Consider the following 22279-nt stretch of genomic DNA (forward strand, 5'->3'; position numbering starts at 1 on the left):
TGCCCCTTTTTCTAAACTCCATTTGTGACCCCTGGTCCTTGTTTCTTTTTTCAGGCTGAAAAAGTCCCTTGGGTCGACACTGTCAATACCTTTTAGAATTTTGAATGCTTGACATTACAATTTTCCCTTTCTAGTCTGATGTTGGACCCTGTCCGATATCATCAAAAAAACGTCGAGCACAGGTCTCTAGTCGTTTTTTCTCCAGAAAAAGATGAGAAAACCTTTCAATGACCAAGTGAGATTGAAAAAAAAAAAAAAAGGGGGCAGACCTGAGCAATACACACAGCCCCTGCACCACAGAAATAACACGGACACAAACAAAAAAGATAGCTTCGTCCCCATCCAGTGCTCAAAGAATATCACAGATATCTGAAACGTTAAAGTAATAAAATAATGACTTGGATCGCACTACTGAGGAGTTTTGTGATAAAACGAGTGATGAGGAGAGGCTTTATCAGTATGCATGACTATGAAGAGGTATGTGAAAAATACAGCAAACAAGGGGTTGGGCTTGGCTGGAGATGCAGTACTGAGTGTCCTTTTCCTATGCAGTGCCTTATAAACCGTGTAAAATAAAGAGTATGTGTGAAAATAAATTCGACCTGATGCGGCTGACAAGAGCTGAATAAATGTACTGCTAAGGTAGCCTTGGTTGGAATCTCTGCAACGGCCACCACTGTTTTAGCTGGTGCTTCCTTCTCCCTGCTGCTGCGCGAATGGGTGGATTTACTCGTTCTCTTCCTTGGAGGAGTTAAGGCAGAGCTCCGGTGCTCTGTGGAACTACTTTGTCTCTTAGTAGTTGTTTTTGTTGAATGAAGCATGAGACTTATCAGCAGGCAAACTGGTGTCAAGGGAGCCTTTCCCCTATGTGTCAGTGTGGCTGACATGTCAACACACATTAGACAAAAACACTCTACCACAAGATTGTGTAAGAGGAGAACCACAAAGTGAACACACAGAAGGCATGTGTGCGAGAAAGACTGATAGCCACAGAGAGAATAACTAGCTGATGCTAGAAAGAAGAAATGAAAAGAAGAAAAATACACTATATAATCCCCTACTAATATGATTTTTTAATTTTTTTTTTTTACAAACAAAACCAAAAAAAAATGTAAGTACATAAACACCAACACTAACTGAATCCTTACCCAATTTGGACACATACTCCAGGAGGGGGGGGGGGGGGGGGGGCTTTATGGAGGAGGGACAATAACTCCTGACCCAGCAACATGGAGACTGGGAGTTCATTCGGTATGTGGAGTTCATCACATGAGGTAAGAAATATTATTACTGTTAATTTAAAATAAAATTAAAAAACAATCTCCTCAGATAAGTAAATGATGTAAGCTGTACTGCTGTAGAAATGTATGCTTTCTTGAGTAGAAACTTGAAAATGATCAGCTGTGTGGAAACTTCAAAGGGTTACAGGTAAATGTGTTGTCCTAGTATTTTAGAAGCATGTACAGGTCATTAAGCAAAAAACAGATATTTCGTTGCTTGTCTATCTTGTAGTCCAACAACAAATCCTTACTTTTGAGTCGTACGCAGACTGTTGTATAACCTCAGGAGCCATCCAAAAAGGAGTGCCTACGAATGTCTCTCTTTTTATCTGTGTGTCCGTCAGCTGGCCAGCAACTCCAAAATCTGCTAGTTTAACCTCTCCAAGTTCTGATAATAAAACATTTGCAGCTAGAAAAAAAAAAAAAAAACATTTAAACATATTCAGCATCTAAGTGACAGTCACAGACAGCATGATGGATTCTAGATGTTCCTAAACCTTTAATGTCCCTGTGAATCTTCTTCTCCGAGTGCAGATAGTCTAAACCCTTAAGGATCTCCTTCAGCATGGTGGCAATCTGGTATTCATCGAAGGGGCCAGCTCGTAGCTGAAATAGATATGAAGCACATGCATCAGTCTGGTATTCAAAGGGGCCAGCTTGTAGCTGACAGAGATATGAAGCACATGCACCGGACTTGCAAAGGACAGGTGGAAATAAATAACACTATGTAACACAATTTTTGTTCCTGGGTAGTAAGTGTTATTTCTTAATTGCTTATGCCTCAAAAGTATAGAAAATGGCTATTATTCCCCACAAACTTTGCTTTTGTGACCAGGACAGTGATATTTTGAAATTTACCTATTTCCAATGAGAAAACGGTCTTTATGGTCACATAGTCAGAAAAAAACAACATATAAGAAAGAACATAAGAAAGTTTACAAATGAGAGGAGGCCATTCGGCCCATCTTGCTCGTTTGGTTGTTAGTAGCTTATTGATCCCAAAATCTCATCAAGCAGCTTCTTGAAGGATCCCAGGGTGTCAGCTTCAACAACATTACTGGGGAGTTGATTCCAGACCCTCACAATTCTCTGTGTAAAAAAGTGTCTCCTATTTTCTGTTCTGAATGCCCCTTTTTCTAAACTCCATTTGTGACCCCTGGTCCTTGTTTCTTTTTTCAGGCTGAAAAAGTCCCTTGCGTCGACACTGTCAATACCTTTTAGAATTTTGAATGCTTGAATTAGGTCGCCACGTAGTCTTCTTTGTTCAAGACTGAACAGATTCAATTCTTTTAGCCTGTCTGCATATGACATGCCTTTTAAGCCCGGAATAATTCTGGTCGCTCTTCTTTGCACTCTTTCTAGAGCAGCAATATCTTTTTTATAGCGAGGTGACCAGAACTGCACACAATATTCAAGATGAGGTCTTACAAGTGCATTGTACAGTTTTAACATTACTTCCCTTGATTTAAATTCAACACTTTTCACAATGTATCCGAGCATCTTGTTAGCCTTTTTTATAGCTTCCCCACATTGCCTAGATGAAGACATTTCTGAGTCAACAAAAACTCCTAGGTCTTTTTCATAGATTCCTTCTCCAATTTCAATATCTCCCATATGATATTTATAATGTACATTTTTATTTCCTGCGTGCAGTACCTTACACTTTTCTCTATTAAATGTCATTTGCCATGTATCTGCCCAGTTCTGAATCTTGTCTAGATCATTTTGAATGACCTTTGCTGCTGCAACAGTGTTTGCCACTCCTCCTACTTTTGTGTCGTCTGCAAATTTAACAAGTTTGCTTACTATACCAGAATCTAAATCATTAATGTAGATTAGGAATAGCAGAGGACCTAATACTGATCCCTGTGGTACACCACTGGTTACCACACTCCATTCTGAGGTTTTTCCTCTAATCAGTACTTTCTGTTTTCTACATGTTAACCACTCCCTAATCCATGTACATGTGTTTCCTTGAATCCCAACTGCGTTCAGTTTGAGAATTAATCTTTTGTGCGGGACTTTGTCAAAAGCTTTCTGGAAATCTAAATAAACCATGTCATATGCTTTGCAATTATCCATTATCGATGTTGCATCCTCAAAAAAATCAAGCAAGTTAGTTAGGCACGATCTCCCTTTCCTAAAACCATGTTGACTGTCTCCCAGTACCCTGTTACCATATAGGTAATTTTCCATTTTGGATCTTATTATAGTTTCCATAAGTTTGCATATAATAGAAGTCAGGCTTACTGGTCTGTAGTTACCTGGTTCAGTTTTGTTTCCCTTTTTGTGGATCGGTATTACGTTTGCAATTTTCCAGTCTGTCGGTACCACCCCTGTGTCAAGAGACTGCTGCATGATCTTGGTTAGCGGTTTGTAAATTACTAATTTCATTTCTTTGAGTACTACTGGGAGGATCTCATCCGGCCCAGGGGATTTGTTTATTTTAAGAGCTCCTAGTCCCTTTAACACTTCTGCCTCAGTTATGCTAAAGTTATTTAAAACTGGATAGGAACTGGATGACATGTGGGGCATGTTGTCAGTATCTTCCTTTGTAAAAACTTGTGAAAAGTAATCATTTAACATATTTGCTATTTTTTTTTCTTCCTCTACGATTTTGCCATTTGTATCTCTTAAACATTTAATCTCCTCTTTGAATGTTCTCTTGCTGTTGTAATATGAATCCAAATTAATACTAAATTAAATGTATTTATACTAAAGTAATACAAATATGACTACAAAAGATTTAGAAGTGAGTAGTTTTTTGATATTTACGATTATACTGTAAATCAATTTCACAAATCAGCCCCCAAATGTAGTCTCCCATCATGTTCTCGTTATACTGTCCTTGGTACGGCGTTCAAAGTCCAGTATATCCTGGTGGAAGTGCTCGCCTTGCTCCTCTGAGTACGCTCCCATGTTCTCCTTGAATTTATCAAGATGAGCATCAAGGACATGGACTTTGAGGAACATCCTACAGCCCATTGTGCCATAGTTCTTCACCAGAGTCTCAACCAGCTCCACATAGTTTTCAGCCTTGTGATTGCCCAGGAAGCCCTGAACCACTGCGACAAAGCTGTTCCAAGCCGCTTTCTCCTTACTAGTGAGCTTCTTGGGGAACTTGTTGCACTCCAGGATCTACTTTATCTGTGGTCCGACGAAGACACCGGCTTTGACCTTTGCCTCAGACAGATTAGGGTAGAAGTCTTGAAGGTACTTGAAGGCTGCCGACTCCTTATCTAGAGCTCTGACAAACTGTTTCATAAGGCCCAATTTGATGGGCAGTGGTGGCATCAGCACCTTCCGGGGGTCCACCAGTGGCTCCCACCTGACGTTGTTCCTCCCCACAGAGAACTCGGTCCGCTGTGGCCAGTCCCGCATGTGGTAGTGCGCCTTGGTGTCCCTGCTGTCCCAAAGGCAAAGATAGCAGGGAAACTTGGTAAAACCGCCTTGGAGACCCATCAGGAATGCCACCATTGCAGCCTCTTGTTGCCATCTCAGAAAAATGCAGATACGTATCCACTTAGGCTGCTGGAACTAAACTGAACTGGTGGGCTTAAGGCCCCTGTATTTATACTACTATTTATATTACTGGAAAGTTCTAGAAAGTTCTAGAAGTTACTTCAAGCATACTCAGCACTGAATCTATCTCGAATGTTCTGGAAAATAGGTAAATTTCAAAATATCACTGTCCTGGTCACAAAAGCAAAGTTTGTGGGGAATAATAGCCATTTTCTATACTTTTGAGGCATAAGCAATTAGGAAATAACACTTACTACCCAGGAACCAAAAAAAAAAATTGTTACACTGTGTAATTTAAATGCATGGCTGAAATCGTGGTGCACACAGGAAGGCTTCACTTTCCTTGAATTTTGGACCACATTCTACAACTATATAGGCGGGACAGACTGCAGTTAAATAAAAAGGGAACCAATCTACTCGGAGAAAGGATCCTCGAGGAGGTTCAGAAGCATTTAAAAGGACGGGGGGGGGGATAAATCAACAAAAAAACAGGAGGGAGAATATATCAAAACAAGGGTAAGATAGCCATTAAATGAATTATCTAAATGCAATGTCTCAAACAAAATGTTAGAATGTGAAGCTACTGCGCTAACAAGTAACTATGATGTGATAGGTGTTACAGAAACTTTGTTATCCAAGAGTGAATGAGACGAATATAATATTAGTGGGTATACACTACATAAGAAAGACAAGCAGGATTGAAGAGGCAGAGGGGTAGCACTATACATGAAAAATAGTCTTGAAGCCCAGGTGTAAACCTGGAAGAAAAAAACAATGCAGAATCAATATGGGTCAGAATAATGGCAAAAATTCAAAGGGCCTAATAATAGGAGCAAGCCAGATTCAGGCACCAAGCTAAATAATCTGTTATACAATGACATTAGAAATGAATGCAGCAAAGGAGAAGCCACATTAAGGGGGATTTCAACTTCCCCCATATAAAATGTGAAAACCCGGTGGGTAGCAAGACAGATGAAATTGAAATGGTGGAAATGACAAATGACTGCTTCCTAACACAATTTGTCAAGGCACCGACTACTGGGGAGGCATGCCTTGATTTAAACTTTTCCAATAACGAAGACAGAATAACTAAAACAGAGGTCAGAGAACCATTGGCAAACTCAGACCACAACATGGTCTCATCTGAAGCTTTTTAAAGCAGCAAAAGTAATGACTTAAGCTAAGGTACAATTTTAGAAAAGCAAACTACGAAGGTATGAAACAGAGACTAACAGAAGCAGATTGGAATAAAATACAGAAAACACCCACAGAAAAAGGATGGCTGTTTTTTAAAAATGTAGTTCTAGAGGTGCAAAACAATTACATTTTCAGAAGTAGACAAATCTAAATCTAAAACAAAATTGTCAAAATGGTTAATAGATCAATTAAAAAAAATATTCAGAGAAAAAAGGCACTTTACAGAGCATTTAAAAGGGACCAAGAACAAAGTACACAGAAAGAGTATTGTAAACACAAGTCAAAAAGGAAGTTAGAAGGCAAGAGAGATAAATGAGCATTGCTCAGGGAGCTAAAACCAATTCCAAAAACTTTTCCAATATTATAACAGCAAGAATATTCAAAGAGGAGGTAAAATGTCTGAGACACAAGCCAAAATCATAGACGAATAGAAAAAAAAAAGGCAAATATATTAAATGATTATTTTTCACAAGTTTTTACAAAGGAGGATATGGACAACATGCCCCACATGTCGACCTGTTCCTATCCAGTTTTAAATAACTTTAGCATAACAGAGGCAGAAGTGTTAAAGGAACTAGGAGTTCTTAAAATAAAGAAACTCCATGGGTCGGATGAGATCCTCCCAATAGTACTCAAAGAAATGAAAGAAGTTATTTTCAAACCGCTAACCAAGATCATGCAACAGTCTTTGACACAGGGGTTGTACTGACAGACTGGAGAATTGCAAAAATAATACCTATCCACAAAAAGGGAGACACAACAGAACCAGGTAACTACAGGCCAATAAGCTTAACTTCTATTATATGTAAACTTATAGAAACTATAAGAAGTTCCAAAATGGCAAATGACTTATATGGCAACAGTGTCCTGGGAGACAGTCAGCATGGCTTGGGAAAGGGAGATCGTGTCTAACTAACCAGCTTGATTCTTTGAATATGCAACATTGACAATGGATAAATAATGTAAATAAATAAATATTTGAAAAGACACTGGGTTATAACATACAATATATATTTATAAAACAAACGATGGCAATACATTTTTTACTTTTCAACAGCAATCGGTTTACTATCAGATCAGCAAAAGCAACTGAACAATGTAGTTAAATAAACTAACTTCTTTTTCTTTTTTTTGACAAAGGAAGATCTTTTTAACTTGAGTCTAAGGCTGTTCACAATCAACACAGATCATCCGCTTCCCACGCTGCCTTTCTGCACAGGGCACAGTTGTCCGAAGTTTTTTTTTTTTTTTTTTTTTTTTTTATTGCACTTGCCAACTTGCATTGGCGTCTCTTGCTGCTCTCAACGGGGTTGCCAGCTTCAGCTGTGGGTACACGCTTGGCTGTGAGTCTCCCTCTCTTCCAAATGCTTCTTGCGAAGTTCCTGTGCTAACTGTAAAATATATTCTCTCCTTGGTAAATTCTTCTCAGTGCATTCTTTGTAAAGTACCCAGGAGTTGATGGCTGCTAGGTCCAGTACATTGTAAAACACCTGAACAGACCCGTCGGGAGCCAGCTTCACGGGTGTTTAAGCTGAACACTGACTTACTTTTTTTGGAGCCAGCTTTCACAGAATACTTCCAAGCCATCTGATCCAAAACATCAACTCCATATTTGGTTGCGTAGTAAAACTCCAGTGTCTCTGGTATTTATTTTCACTAGTCCCGAGGCTAGTCGACTGATCAGCAGCGCAGCTGGCAAACAGGTGCCAGCCTTCAAAAGGCTGACTGAAAATAGACTCAGACAGAGAGTAGAGACTAACCTGATTACAGCTAAACATTTGCAGACTGGTAAATAAAAATAATAAAAGCAGGAATATTGTTCTGTATAATCAAAATACAATTGTTTTCTGCAGGCTGTCAATGTGGCAGCTCCCAGGGCTTTTAGGTATAATGTAATGTATCTCCTTTATTTCGACATATAGCCCTATATGTGTTACACGACTGGAGAAAATTACATTTTAAAAATCAAAAACAGCCAAAATGACCGCCAGGGGGCTTCTAGTGTTAATAAGAACGTGAGTGTTTTGTTTGTTTTTGTCAGTCTGTCTATATCGTCTTGTTTGTCTTGTGTATAAGACTAGGCAGATAAACACGATCCAGAGCTGTTGCCCATGGCCAGCACAAAACCCGGACAACAACGCAAGGTGACTGTGTTTGGGAATTTGCATTGGGATTATTGTTCTTGTGGGATCATTGTTTATTGTAAATGGGACTACAACACATCACCACTTACTGTGCAATATACCATATCATTGTGCATTGCCAGCCATCATTGTTTGTCTCTGTTTGGTCAGACACTATAATAATTGCGAAACATTTCAAATAAAACAAAAAAACACTCACCCATACAACCACAAAAGCCAGAAGAACTTCCAAATAAATAACTTTTGTTTATTTCTAAAATAAAAAAAAAACAGTTATGCATTTTGATGCTCTGGTGTAAATAACATGGAACTTATAGAATTAAAAAAATATCTTGATTAGCCGTCAAAAAGCAAAAACACGGAAATGCCAATTATACAAAATCATCTGAAACACTGCACTGTACAGTCATGGTCGTTTAGTGCAAATACTGCAGTCAGGACCCAGCGTATTTTTATCTGCAAAAAATAAAATAAAAAAATAGTACTAGGCTAGACATTTTCAGAGATGCAGAATCGCAGTCAAATTGTTCTTGCAGTTTAACAGTAGATTTATAGAATCACTTAAATTTTGTAAATAATATACCAAACTATTTTTACAAGTTGTAAAAATAAAACAAATGGATGCAAACTTTATTTAAGCGATCACCTGCAACAGATCACCTGACAGCATTCTGAATAAACTTTATCAACAACAAACAGCATGATTACCAAAAACATAAAAAAAAAAAAAAAAAAAAAAAAAAGTAGCCTTACATACTGAAATTTAACTGGCTGCACAAATACACACTCAAACCCTTTAAAAAAATAATAATAACAATAACAAACCCCTCACAAAACAGCTGCAAGTCAATAGAATATTTAAATTAAATAGTCTTATATGAAGTTGCTATTTACGCCACAACTGGAAATAGGCTACAGGGTCTACTTAGATTACCCCTTTGGTCCGACATTACAATTTTCCCTTTCCAGTCCTTTCCCACATCATCAAAAAGAAGTCAAGCACGGGTCTCTAGTCATTTTTTATCCGGAAAAAGCAGAGGAAACTTTTCAATGGCCGAGTGAGACCGATAGGAGCAAATGAAGCCGGAAAAAAAGGGGCGTATCTGAGCAATACACATAGCCACTGCACTACAGAGATAACACAGACACAAACAAAGGAGACACCTGTTTCGCATCCAGCAATCAAAGAATATGACAAACATTTGCCAAGCTTTTTGAGATGTTGTAGTAATAGGATAGCATTATTGAGGAGTTCGGTGATAAACCAGTGAAGTACTTAAAAAAAAAATAGATGGTGAGTAAGTAGATTCAAGAAAATGCACAGAGTCCTTTTTCAATCAGTTGCCAGGTTTATTGAAATATGCAGGGAGTCTGGTCCCAGGTACAGGACAAACAACACTCAAAATTACAATGTTTGCGTGACATTAAATACCCTTCTGTATAGATGGTCCACCTCCCCTTTCTCTGACATTAACCAATGGTCAAGGTAATTTAATTTATTGTGTGAGTGTTAATGTGTGTGTGTCTGTGTGTGTGGTCTAGTGTGACAACCTCTGAACTCAGTGCATTCTTCACACTCCTGGAGACAAAAGGTCCATACATCTGCCTTTTGTTATCTCCTTGCGACCCCCTTTGATGCCAGTGGGATTATCTCTTTTGATTTCTCTGAAGTCTAGCGCCTGTTCCCTTCTAGTCCACAGCATTGTTATCTCGTTAGCTTGCAGTCATTGTTGGGCAGTTTGTAGACGCATCGTCTCTATCAGTGGTTAGCAGTACATGCAATTTGAACCAAACAGTCTGCTATCTGCAATATTAGTCTCTTTTCAGAAAAGAACACCAGTATAGCTCTGCTAGTCCACATGCGTAGCAAACCCCTAATCAATTCTCAATCCATGTTTTCCAACATACCCTACTTTTAGAATATAAGATGGAGGGGGGTGACCCGCTACAACCATGTTGCTCACGTGATCCCGAGCCCTCAGATGTCCTCTTCTCTGGTTCGGAGTAGTCACATCAAGTAACGTGTTTGTATAATATATTATAGTGAAGCATGTTCCTTTATTCTAAGTCTCTCCATTATGTGTAGGTATCTATCTTGCTTTCGCCTCTTTGTAATCTTTTATTGTACTACCTATTTCCCTTTGAAGCCAATTCTGGATATTGGTATGTTGCTCTGACCTTACACATTTAGGTGAATCATTGTTATTTTTAACTTGCATATGTAAAATTCCATCATTCTAGAATCCAATATTCTAGCTCGACCATATCAATCTTAAAATGCACGTAAGATTGATTACAAACTAAAACTATGACTTAAAAATGATCACAATACATTGAACAAGTACTAAAATAGCGTGTGAATGCTTAACTATCTATATGTAACACATTAGTAGGTAAGTGTTTCTTTTCTCATAGTTATAAAAAACCTTAATTATATCTTGTGATATTCTCTATACAATACCCCCACAAATATAATCATTTTGCACAACACTTCTACTGCTAACCTATTACAAATAATGTTAACATGAATTTCCCTTCACTCATTTTAGACATTACAACACTGAATCATTCAAATGTCACGTTCTTTTCAAAATGAATGTCCAGCATAACTGACAATATTCTTCAGTAGCACAGCAGTTTTCAATGGTCTCATCCCATTCACAGCCCCTGCTGTACGATCAGTTGTTTCACCGTTGTCTCCACCTGTGTCCCAATACTTGAATCTCCATCAGAATTATTTCTTTTCCAAACCTAGAAGAAAAATCAAGTGCAATATTAATTCTTTTGATAACATCTGATTTCATTTAAACCTTCAATGGGGTTATTCTCTTATTTACAAGATCTCTACTGGTGTTTAAGTGCAAAGTCTGTTTATCTTTGTCTTATCACAAAACAGCTATTTGAGCACATCACCCAGAATCGAAAAAAACTTCAAGTTAATATCTTTTATACAGTCTTTATTGATTTGCACAAGTTTGTCCATAGTTTCATATGGAACTGTCCCAATTGGCACCCTAGCCATCCCCATTTTTTTTTTTTTTTTTTTTATAAGCAACATTTGTTCCCCAATTTGAAATTGTAACCCTTTAGGTAGGGGCTTAGTCCTATGCTAATTGTGCACTACTTTGATTTGTGCTTATAATTGACAGAGAAACCCCTGTAGGGTGATAGTATACTAACACAGACAGCCTAATGTCAACCAAAGATTTTACACTTAGTTGCTGGTCCATTTAGTATACATTATCCCTCAGTGATATCTTGTATTTGTAATAAAAAAAAGTTATTGGTATTGGCTTCAATTTTTATTCAATTTTCAATTCAATAACCCACCCTCTTGCAGCTGAAAAAACAGTAGCCTATTAGGTAAGTTATTTAGTGTCTCTGTGTTAGTTTATCTGCCTGTAGCAAACAGATTCCTTTCTCTGTTTTTATTGTTTTTTTAAATCAAGTTATAAAACCCTTTTCAAAAACGTGTTAGTTTGATTAATATCACGCCATGCATTTTCAAGAATTTACAAATAAATCTGTTAATTCTTGAAAAATAAGTTTCTAAATAAATCTGTTAATTCTTGAAAAATAAGTTTCTAAAAACTTTCCATAATCAGTGCTGCTGATTATCCAGTACCACCATCCACTAAGCCTACAGTCCTATACTGCACTGTAAAATCTCTTGCGCCAACATTCCTATTTCATTCTCATGTGATCTGTGGTTTCAAATATGTATTCATAGGTGATTCATAAAATTCACCCGTGTCTTAAACATAAAATTCACAAACAAACAAACAAACACTTAACTTGCTTCATGAAAATATTTTTAATAAAATATTTCAAGGTTGATTTACTTAGTTTCAGATTTATTGATCTCCAAAAACATTTGTTTTCTTCCTAAGTGTTTTTTCAAGCAGTCAATGTAGCAGCAATCTCTACATTATCTCTCTCGCTCCCTCTCTGCACTTTCTTTTCTAGTTAACCCTTAGAAAAACAAAAAGCTCTTTGTATATCAATATAATCCAACACAAACTTTTTCATTGTTCCTTTGTATATTTGTGTTACTGTTTCAGTCCAAAGGTTGGCCATTCTTTTGCAGTCAAACAATTCATCAATTAACCTGGGTCTCTTTCCCTTATCAAACCCTCTTATGATCGGGGCAAGACAATAAGTATTCGTGCTGGTTCTTAGTACGTAGTTTTACTAAGAAGTTACTTTATCTCCACGCTTAAGCAAAATCAGAATTACTCAAACAATCATTAATAAACAACTTATTAGTACGTAGTTTTACTAAGAAGTTACTTTATCTCCACGCTTGAGTAAAATCAGAATTACTCAAACAATCATTAATAAACAACTTCTTAATTACATTTTAATGTGACCTTTTAATTTTATTTTTACAACATGTATTCCTCAAAGTTGATATAGAATCTTTAGCATTACAGGTTTTTTTTTGTTCTGTTTTTTGTGGGCTACCAGTCTTGAATTGCCTTTGTCTTTTTCTTCTTACGAGACACACACTCCTGATCTGTTACATGAACATGTACATTACTGTTCTGTACATAGCTTCCCTTTTTGCCATGTTTTAAAACATAGCCTATGTTCCATATTCTCCAGTCATCCATTTGATGACCGTCAATATTATATTTTAACATATTTGGAGTTGATCAGACTCCCAACAAAACAAAACTAACAAAAAAAACAACACCACTTTTTAGTTTTGTCTCGTTGTTACCAATGTTCTTAACTGGAACTTACTGTCTGATTGTTCCTTATTTGTACCACCTAATGTGGACAGTTAAATAAGAGGCTTATCCTATTGCCCCCTTATCGTGACATATAAACCAAACAGTACAAACAAAGACAAAACAAGTGTAACAAATCTTCTCAAAAACAAACATAAAACATAAATCCGAGTATGCCCGTACCTGTTGAGCAATACAAGTCCGTGTAACTAGTCCAATAAACTCTACTGGCACTTCATAACACTACACGATTTACTCATGACTTTTTTTAGGATTCCAGAGGTCCTCTTTCATACCCAAAGTCCTAATAGTCAATACACTTTTAATTAAGCAGTCTTAACTAATTGTGTACATGAATTATCAAGTAGTCAAAAGTCCTCTTTCATACTTTACCCTTGATTCTCACTACATTCTAAAAACTGCATATAAAACAAAAAACCAGTAACTACTCACCAATGTACGTGGTTATATGTTCGATCTGAAGTCCTGATTCAAAGATTCTCCACACCGTCTGAGCTGAAAGTAGAAACAGTCTCCTTCTGTCTGCTTTGTCCTGGTCCTCTTCATGGGATACAGGCTGGCAAAAAAGGTTTCTCCGTAATCAAGTATCAACCCCCCGGTATTTGGAAAAAAAAAGTTTCAGGAAACAGTCCGCAGGTGGCTCGCCAATGAAGTACTTAAAAAAAAATAGATGGTGAGTAAGTAGATTCAAGAAAATGCACAGAGTCCTTTTCTTCAATCAGTTGCCAGGTTTATTGAAATATGCAGGGAGTCTGGTCCCAGGTACAGGACAAACAACACTCAAAATTACAATGTTTGCGTGACATTAAATACCCTTCTGTATAGATGGTCCACCTCCCCTTTCTCTGACATTAACCAATGGTCAAGGTAATTTAATTTATTGTGTGAGTGTTAATGTGTGTGTGTCTGTGTGTGTGGTCTAGTGTGACAACCTCTGAACTCAGTGCATTCTTCACACTCCTGGAGACAAAAGGTCCATACATCTGCCTTTTGTTATCTCCTTGCGACCCCCTTTGATGCCAGTGGGATTATCTCTTTTGATTTCTCTGAAGTCTAGCGCCTGTTCCCTTCTAGTCCACAGCATTGTTATCTCGTTAGCTTGCAGTCATTGTTGGGCAGTTTGTAGACGCATCGTCTCTATCAGTGGTTAGCAGTACATGCAATTTGAACCAAACAGTCTGCTATCTGCAATATTAGTCTCTTTTCAGAAAAGAACACCAGTATAGCTCTGCTAGTCCACATGCGTAGCAAACCCCTAATCAATTCTCAATCCATGTTTTCCAACAACCAGTAAATCAGGAGATGATTTATCAGTATGCATGACTATGAAGAGATATGTGATAAATACAGTGAACAGGGGTGGGGGCAGGGCTGGAGATACAGTACTGGGTGTCCTGTTGATATGCAGTGCCTTTTAAACCGGTTTTATTTAAAATAAAATTACTTTTACACAGCGCATGTAAAATAAACAGTGTGTGAGAAAATAAATTGGTCCTGACGCGTCTGACAGATGCTGAATAACCCTTTGCGGTCCATTTATTCAGCACCTGTGAGGAGCATCAGGTCCAAATCTAATTTTTATTTGTTTCAATTACATTAGAATAATATGATGATCTAGTCGACATGAGCCTTTCTATATTTAACCAGGTGGCCCTTTCATGCGGTGTAATGAACGTGCAGATTCCTGCGCTCTCAGTTCTAGTTTACGACCCTCATATTTCATCTTACAAGTTGTATCATTGAACCACGGTGAGCTTTTTTTAAAAAAATACTCTCCGAGTTTTGATTGGCACTACTGTATCTAAGATACCAGTCAAGGTGTTGTTGTAGGTATTATCTACTGATGAGTACTCAGACAGTGATAATGAGCTCAATACATCATAAAGCTTAACTACAGTCGAATAATTAATTATCCGGCATTTATAAATGTACAGTCCAGTGTCTTAGTAGAGACTGGCAGGAATCTTGTAGCCTAAAAAATTCCAAGGAGTTATAATTAGAAACAATGTCAACATGAAGGTTAACATCACCCAATAAAATAATCCTATTGTACGGTAAATATAATGTAGATAGCAGATCCCCAAATTCAGTCAGAAATAGCAGGTTTGACTTAGTTGGTCGATAAATAATTACAATATAAACAGGTAATGGACTGTTTAATGTCAAGTTTAAAACTTCAAACAGTAAGTAGCAAGTCCACTTACCTGGCAAATGTAAGCGACCCATTCTCAGCTGGGATGTCTTGAGGACTGGCTGCATCTGGTGACCAAACTGGCGCTGCAAGCCATAAGCAGCTCCGACACTGACCACCCGGTCATGTACTCACTATACTCATAAGCATCTCCGACACTGACCACCCGGTCATGTACTCACTACACTCATTCACCTGATATTCAGGGCCTTGAAAAAAAAGGCGTAAATGAAGTAAAAATGAAGAAAATTCACATTCAGTATAAAGACAGGCTTACCAGGTCTAGAGCAGAGCCTCCACCCAAGTATTCCATTATGATCCACAGCTTTGTACCCTGGAATCAAGAACAGAATTTAGTTTATTTAGTATTTATCTCCTTTTGAAAGATGTGTTTGTGGAAGACAATAGTAAAGTAGTACAACTGCAACAAAACCAAAGCACCCTCCAAGTAAAACTGTCCCATTCTCCAAAGCACCAAAAACACACAAATTACTAATTTTCTTTTAATTATTAATTATTGGAAGCACGATTTCTGCAACAATATCTGTAATATACAGTATATTGCAGGATCAGTTTGTTTCTTCTTTAACTGCATTCTCATACATTGCTCCACTTCAAATTCAAAATCAAATCTGATTTATTCCAAGCTATTCAGGTTGCTGTTTTAACCAGTGCTGGTCGAGCACGGGATTGTCATGTTCGGGTATTCCTTCAAGATATAGATATTCGTTCATTTTCAAAACCTTATCAAAGCCATTACATGTAACACACCTTACTTAACCCTTATGAATTAACTACAAAAAATAATGCACTACAGTAGTTATGGTTAAAAAATAATCTTTTGTGAATTTCAGGTAAAATCAAAGTATAATGTACAGATCAGTACAAAACAATACATGTCTAATAAGACAGTGGAAATCATTTAAGTAACTAATGTAAGTCAAATAAAATATTATAGGAAGGCTGGCGTTTCTTATGCGTTTCACTTAAAACTGGGCATTAGGGCGTCTGGGCTTGTTAATTCCTGCCACCTGGACACAAACGCCACTTCCCGGACTGTCTGGGTCAAACCCTGACAGGTGGCACCCCTAGGCTGTAATTCAGCAAAAAGCTCAATAACTAAACCAAAAAGGAAGTGAAATGGCTACTCTACCAAGATGAAAGATTTTTTTTTGTGAACTCCAATAACCCTATGTATTGTTGGTCGTCCGTTTTGCCTTCTATAGCAGCCGCAACATTGTTCACTATAAGGAGTTTAATCATGCAGCAGATTCCCCAGTTAGATGATGATCTGATAATATCTCTTCAGCATAATAATCTGATCATCTGATAATATCTCTTCAAGATGTTACCATAATAAAAAACAGTAATGCAGCATGAGTTTTGTACTAAGCAGGGTCAGCGGTTGAAGGGAAAACAAAGTATTTCTCAAACTAACCAGAAGAGTGAAAACAGAATACATTTAAATATCTGCGACTGTAATTAGTAAGTGTACTGCTGAGAAAAAAAATAAAATAGAGCATTTAAAATGAAATGTACCACAGCTTACTTGACTGCAGTAAAATAAACTGTCATTCACCAAATTTAGCTTCACATTGTTGTATTTTAGATATTTTCTTTAGCACAATGTGCTTGCAGTGGTGTATTTAATATCGAAAAAAGCAGAACAAACACACTGCAATTTACAAACTTGTTTTTACTGAAAAATAAACAGTAACATGTAATCATAACAGCTTTCTGTGTTACAGTACAAGCTGTTATATCAGGACTTGACTAATGCTGAGCATGGGAGCTGCAGCATGTTGTTTTCCATATTACAACTGGACACAATTAAAGGTGTGGTCACCAATTCTACACACAGTTTTGTATTGCAAGGGCCTTGTTGCTCAAAAAAAATTGTTTTCTTCTTGTTGATCTTGCCATGCTGTGAGCAGTGCTGAAATAAAGCTCCTTCATTGCACTAATGGAGTACTTTGGCAGACACTACAAGCAGACCACTACTAGTCTAGCATATGCTGAAACCACCCAAAAGTGTGCCAGAATGCACCATTTTAATGTCCTTTTTAGAAAATGGAGGGACACACTCTCCCCCATCAGCCCTACGTGCCACAATGAAAATACCTTAAAATTAAATTAAAAATCCTGCTAACACCATGTACATCCAGCTGTTGATCATTGTGATGCAGAGCACTCTCCCTTGCCTGACAAAGTTTCTATTTTGGGTTTTCAAAGCCAAGTTGTTTGTAAAGATGGTACAGGATTTGTAACAGCGGTTAGCAAACTACAGTTGCACAGACACTGCAGACCGATCAACTAATTAGATCACTATCATTATTAATCTCCAGCCATGGGTAAATCTTCAACCAGGTTGCCTGAAAATCTTCAACCAGGTTGCCTGAAGGATCTTTTTTAACATTCCCTTCACTGACAGTTTATTTGTGCTGATGTATCACTAAGGCTGTATCTAAGCCTCTAGTCTAATCTATGTATTAGTCAGTGGTGTGTGACCGAGTTTAGTAAAAATAGCTAGAATGTTTATTTTTTGCCAAATTACCCTTTGTATTTTTTCATTATGAAAGTTTATTGTTTTTTTAATTGGATTTTTTTTTTTTTTTTATATATAATTTGATAAAATTTTAAAGTGGAAAAGCGACCATATATATATATATATATATAATCTATACAAATATATATATATATAATATCTATATATATACTATAAATATTTTTTTTGAAAGGGAGTTCCCTCAGAAAACATTGATTTGCGTTTGTCTGAATATAAATTTCATCAACAATGATGGACGTGTATGAGCAATACAGATAGCCCCTCCACCACAGAAATAACATGGACACACAAAGGAGATAGTTGCTTCCGCATCCAGCGCTCAAAGAACATCACGGACATTTGCAGAGCTTTTTGAGATGTTACAGTAATAATTATTGAGGAGTTTGGTGATAAAATGAGTGTTCAGGAGAGGATTTATCAGTACGCAGGAGGTATTATTATAATAATAGGAGACTTGTTGTGTTGATAAAGAGGTATTATTATAATAATAATATAATAATAATAATAATAATAATAATAATAATAACAATAACAGTTGACCACCATCACATGCATCATGAATCCGCTGCAGAGTCACTTACAAGAATGTCTCACCCGAAAGACGGAGCACAAGGAGGTTAAGTGACTTGCTCGGGTCACACAATCAGTCAGTGGGATTTGCACCGGGTGCCTCCTGGTTACAAGCCTATTTCTTTAACCATTGGACCACACAGTCTCCTGTGGTCTGTGTGAATTGCTTATACCATCACAGAGCCATTCTATTTCATGTCATCTCATCTCTGTGTGAAAGGCTATGCCGGCACTGAAGAGCTATAGTGGGCATGGATTGAAAGTCAACATCCCACGTGACTGTATCCTGGAAGTGTTGGGCATTTTTGTCAGTGTTACACACTTTCAGTTTTTTCAAATACAATGGCTGATGAACAACAAGCTAGTAACTGGAGTCCAGAAGAAGTAACTTTACAGGCTGATGAGGAGGTGTATTCACAAATAGAAGGGATGGTGTGAGACTGTCATTTATGGGTAAATCACTGACATGATGCATGAGCATGGATACAACCATACCAAAAAATGGGTAATATCCAAAGAAGGCTCTAAAATTAACATACCATAAAATAAAACCACAATTCAAGGAGTGGCAGAGCTCCTAACAGTCATGGCACTTTGAACTGTTCAGTAGAATTTGGGGGCACAGATGTTGCACAATGTGATCAGGGGACTTCAAGAATGCAGAAGAAACTCAAAACAAACAGACTCAACAGTTCTCGTGTCCCACTTCACCATCTACCAAAGAACAGTTGGCAAATGGAATCGACCCTGTTGCTGAAGAAGGTGAAGCTGATAGTGGCAGCATATCTGGTAGCACTCACTGATGAAGATGCAACATGTGATCCAGCTCCAATAGGTACAACCTTTCTGTGTAGCTGTTGACAGTATGCAATAGTTACAGCTTTTTTTTTTTTTTTTTTTTTGATGGTCGACAAGCTCACAATTTTCAATACACTGCAGTTGGTATCAGACGGCCGAATGAAAATATAAACTAGAGTTGCAAGCAACTTTACGGCATCCAAGTAGTTACTGTGAAATTTAAGCCCATTGGTTGTTACAGATCAAACGTTATCATCACAAATCATTTTGGACACAGCTGACTGTCAATTTTGGCAAAAATATTGGAAGCATTGGATAGCAGCAAATTAAAATGTTATTTGGATGCAAACAATATTCTAACTAGCTTTTACACTGAAATGCATTTAAGCAATCAGCTTCATTCAATTGCTGGCAGTAGTTCCCTGAGGCCTGCACAACTCAGAAGTTTAAAGAATTTATATGCAGCTGTGTTTGTGTTACAGGCAGTGCAAACATTTGGACAAAACATCACTATGTCCATTATATGACCAATGAGCACCCTTGCAGGGTAAAGCAATATAATTTTTGCACGGTTACTGTTGCACGGTATAGCAACATAATTTTTATCAGGAATTATGAGTTCTCATAAGCGGTCTCTTGTGGTTTTTGTTCACAGATTTTGTTCACCGAGACTGCATTCTAAAATTTCACCACAAGAAGGTAAAGTTGCACCACAAATCAAAACCAATTTATATGAACACACATCCTACATTAAATAATAAAACACAAATAAATAGTGAGTATTTCAAAACTACTACTACTCAAATTAAATTACTTTCGCTGATACATTTTAATACTGTAGTACTAAATGCAGTAAGTTAGCGTCTACTGACATCAACACAACAAACATGCACTGACATATATATTTAAAAAATAAAAATAAAAACATAACACGATAGTTTGATAGTTTAACAGGTAGGCTAGTTAAAAATAAACAGTTGACAAACTAGGACCATTTTTTAAAGGTACATACACTGCGTGTAAATTATTAACAATATTTTTTCTTACTTGCTGTTTACTGCGTTGCTGGGATAGTGAACCGAAGCTTGAACAGGGTCTAAGACGCATGGAATTCAGAGTAACCCACAGCTCCAAAATTTGAGCCGTGTTTAGCATTGATCTGTACATTCTACTGTGCCCCCATCATTTGAATAATGCTTTACATTACATTGATCAGCATGTGATTAAATACACAACCTTTACAGCAAAACATGTGTTACTTAGGATATATAATGGCAATTAAACCACATATATGTTTGCGTGTATGTATAACTATTGCATATTTAGCGGTAGCCAGTAACATTGAAAAACCCAAATCAAATTTGAGTACATTTTGACTCGTTTTGTTTCTTTTTAGACATACAACCAATAGTAACGTCGTTTTTAACGTCTATTAATAACATTTATTAATATTTAAACAGACTTTTCAGACTCAACTTATTTGTAAAAAAAACAAAACAACAACAAACAAACAAACAAAAAAAAACACGTAGACAAGATCGTCGCTTCAGAAATTGCACTGATTTACTACAGTGTTACTCCTTATCACAGTTGTCTCAGGTAAGATTGGTCTCTAATCTACCGTGATATAGCTACTATTTTCTGGTTTGGAAGTTCAATTGCTAGAAATATCACGGCTGATTAAATTAAACAAACTGTATTCGTGTAACTTGCACAGCTCATGTATTATTAATTTTATTGTTTCGATTGTCTTCTAGTTTAAAAAGCATGATGCAATTTTGTTTTTCAAGTGGCTTCTGTTGAACTACAACAGCGTTTAACAAAAAAAAAAAAGTTTACAGAACATTTCTGTACTGTCTGCGATCACAGTAATTTTTCTAATACTTACAATGTGCGTGTCAGTATGTCTACAGTTCTGTATATGCCTGCATTTCCTCAGTTAATCAGGTTATTTTAAGAGAAACAACATCACAGCAGAAAAGCTTTTCATAGAGCTCAAATGAATAACCGTGCGATCTTCACCGTTACAATTGTATTTCATAGTGCAAGCGATTGTGAAGAGTTCTGTCTATACTTTTCAATCCCTAAAATAATTAGTTAAATTAAAGATACAATCAGAAAGTTGCGCTAGCACTTTCATGTCTCTTCTAAACGGGTTATACACATAGCTTATTTGCACGCAAAACATTCAGGATCTGTGATTGTTGTTAACAGTTCAGTCGTAAATAAGTAACTTAATTCCGATTTCACTATGTAACACAATTTTTGTTCCTGGGTAGTAAGTGTTATTTCCTAATTGCTTATGCCTCAAAAGTATAAAAAATGGCTATTATTCCCCACAAACTTTGCTTTTGTGACCAGGACAGTGATATTTTGAAATTTACCTATTTCCAATGAGAAAACGGGCGAATGTGTCTTTTCGTTCACATAAAGTCAGAAAAACACAACATATGAATCCAAATTAACATGTATTTATACTAAAGTAATACAAAAATGACTACAAAAGATTTAGAAGTGAGCAGTTTTTCGAGATTTACGATTATACTGTAAATCAATTTCACAAATCAGCCCCCAAATGTAGGCTCCCATCATGTTCTCGTTATACTGTCCTTGGTAGCGGCGTTCAAAGTCCAGTATATCCTGGTGGAAGCGCTCGCCTTGCTCGTCCGAGTACGCTCCCACGTTCTCCTTGAATTTATCAAGATGAGCATCAAGGATATGCACTTTGAGGGACATCCTACAGCCCATTGTGCCATAGTTCTTCACCAGAGTCTCAACCAGCTCCACATAGTTTTCAGCCTTGTGATTGCCCAGGAAGCCCCAAACCACTGCGACAAAGCTGTTCCAAGCCGCTTTCTCCTTACTAGTGAGCTTCTTGGGGAATTCATGCACTCCAGGATCTTCTTTATCTGTGGTCCGACGAAGACACCGGCTTTGACCTTTACCTCAGACAGCTTAGGGAAGAAGCCTTGAAGGTACTTGAAGGCTGCCGACTCCTTATCTAGAGCTCTGACAAATTGTTTCATAAGGCCCAATTTGAGTGCAGTGGTGGCATCAGCACCTTCCGGGGGTCCACCAGTGGCTCCCACTTGACGTTGTTCCTCCCCACAAAGAACTCGGTCCACTGTGGCCAGTCCCACCTGTGGTAGTGTGCCTTGGTGTCCCTGCTGTCCCAAAGGCAAAGACAGCAGGGAAACTTGGTAAAACCGCCTTGGGAGACCCATCAGGAATGCCACCATTTTTAAGTCTCCTATGAC

The 22279-nt window shown here is 37.4% G+C and overlaps 1 protein-coding gene across 1 annotated transcript in view; it reads right to left on the bottom strand.

The window, feature by feature from the left end:
• LOC121318625 (serine/threonine-protein kinase 26-like) overlaps window positions 1-22279 on the bottom strand; it is a 61939-nt gene that overhangs the window by 19375 nt on the left and 20285 nt on the right. Inside the window, exons 3-5 of the mRNA XM_041255501.1 lie at window positions 15366-15422; window positions 1778-1886; window positions 1532-1689 (exon numbers count right to left, since the gene is read on the bottom strand). Coding sequence (XP_041111435.1) covers window positions 1532-1689; window positions 1778-1886; window positions 15366-15422 — 324 coding nt within the window. The remainder of the gene's footprint in view (window positions 1-1531; window positions 1690-1777; window positions 1887-15365; window positions 15423-22279) is intronic.

Source organism: Polyodon spathula, chromosome 7 (assembly GCF_017654505.1).
Source record: "Polyodon spathula isolate WHYD16114869_AA chromosome 7, ASM1765450v1, whole genome shotgun sequence".
Classification (NCBI taxonomy): Eukaryota; Metazoa; Chordata; class Actinopteri; order Acipenseriformes; family Polyodontidae; genus Polyodon; species Polyodon spathula.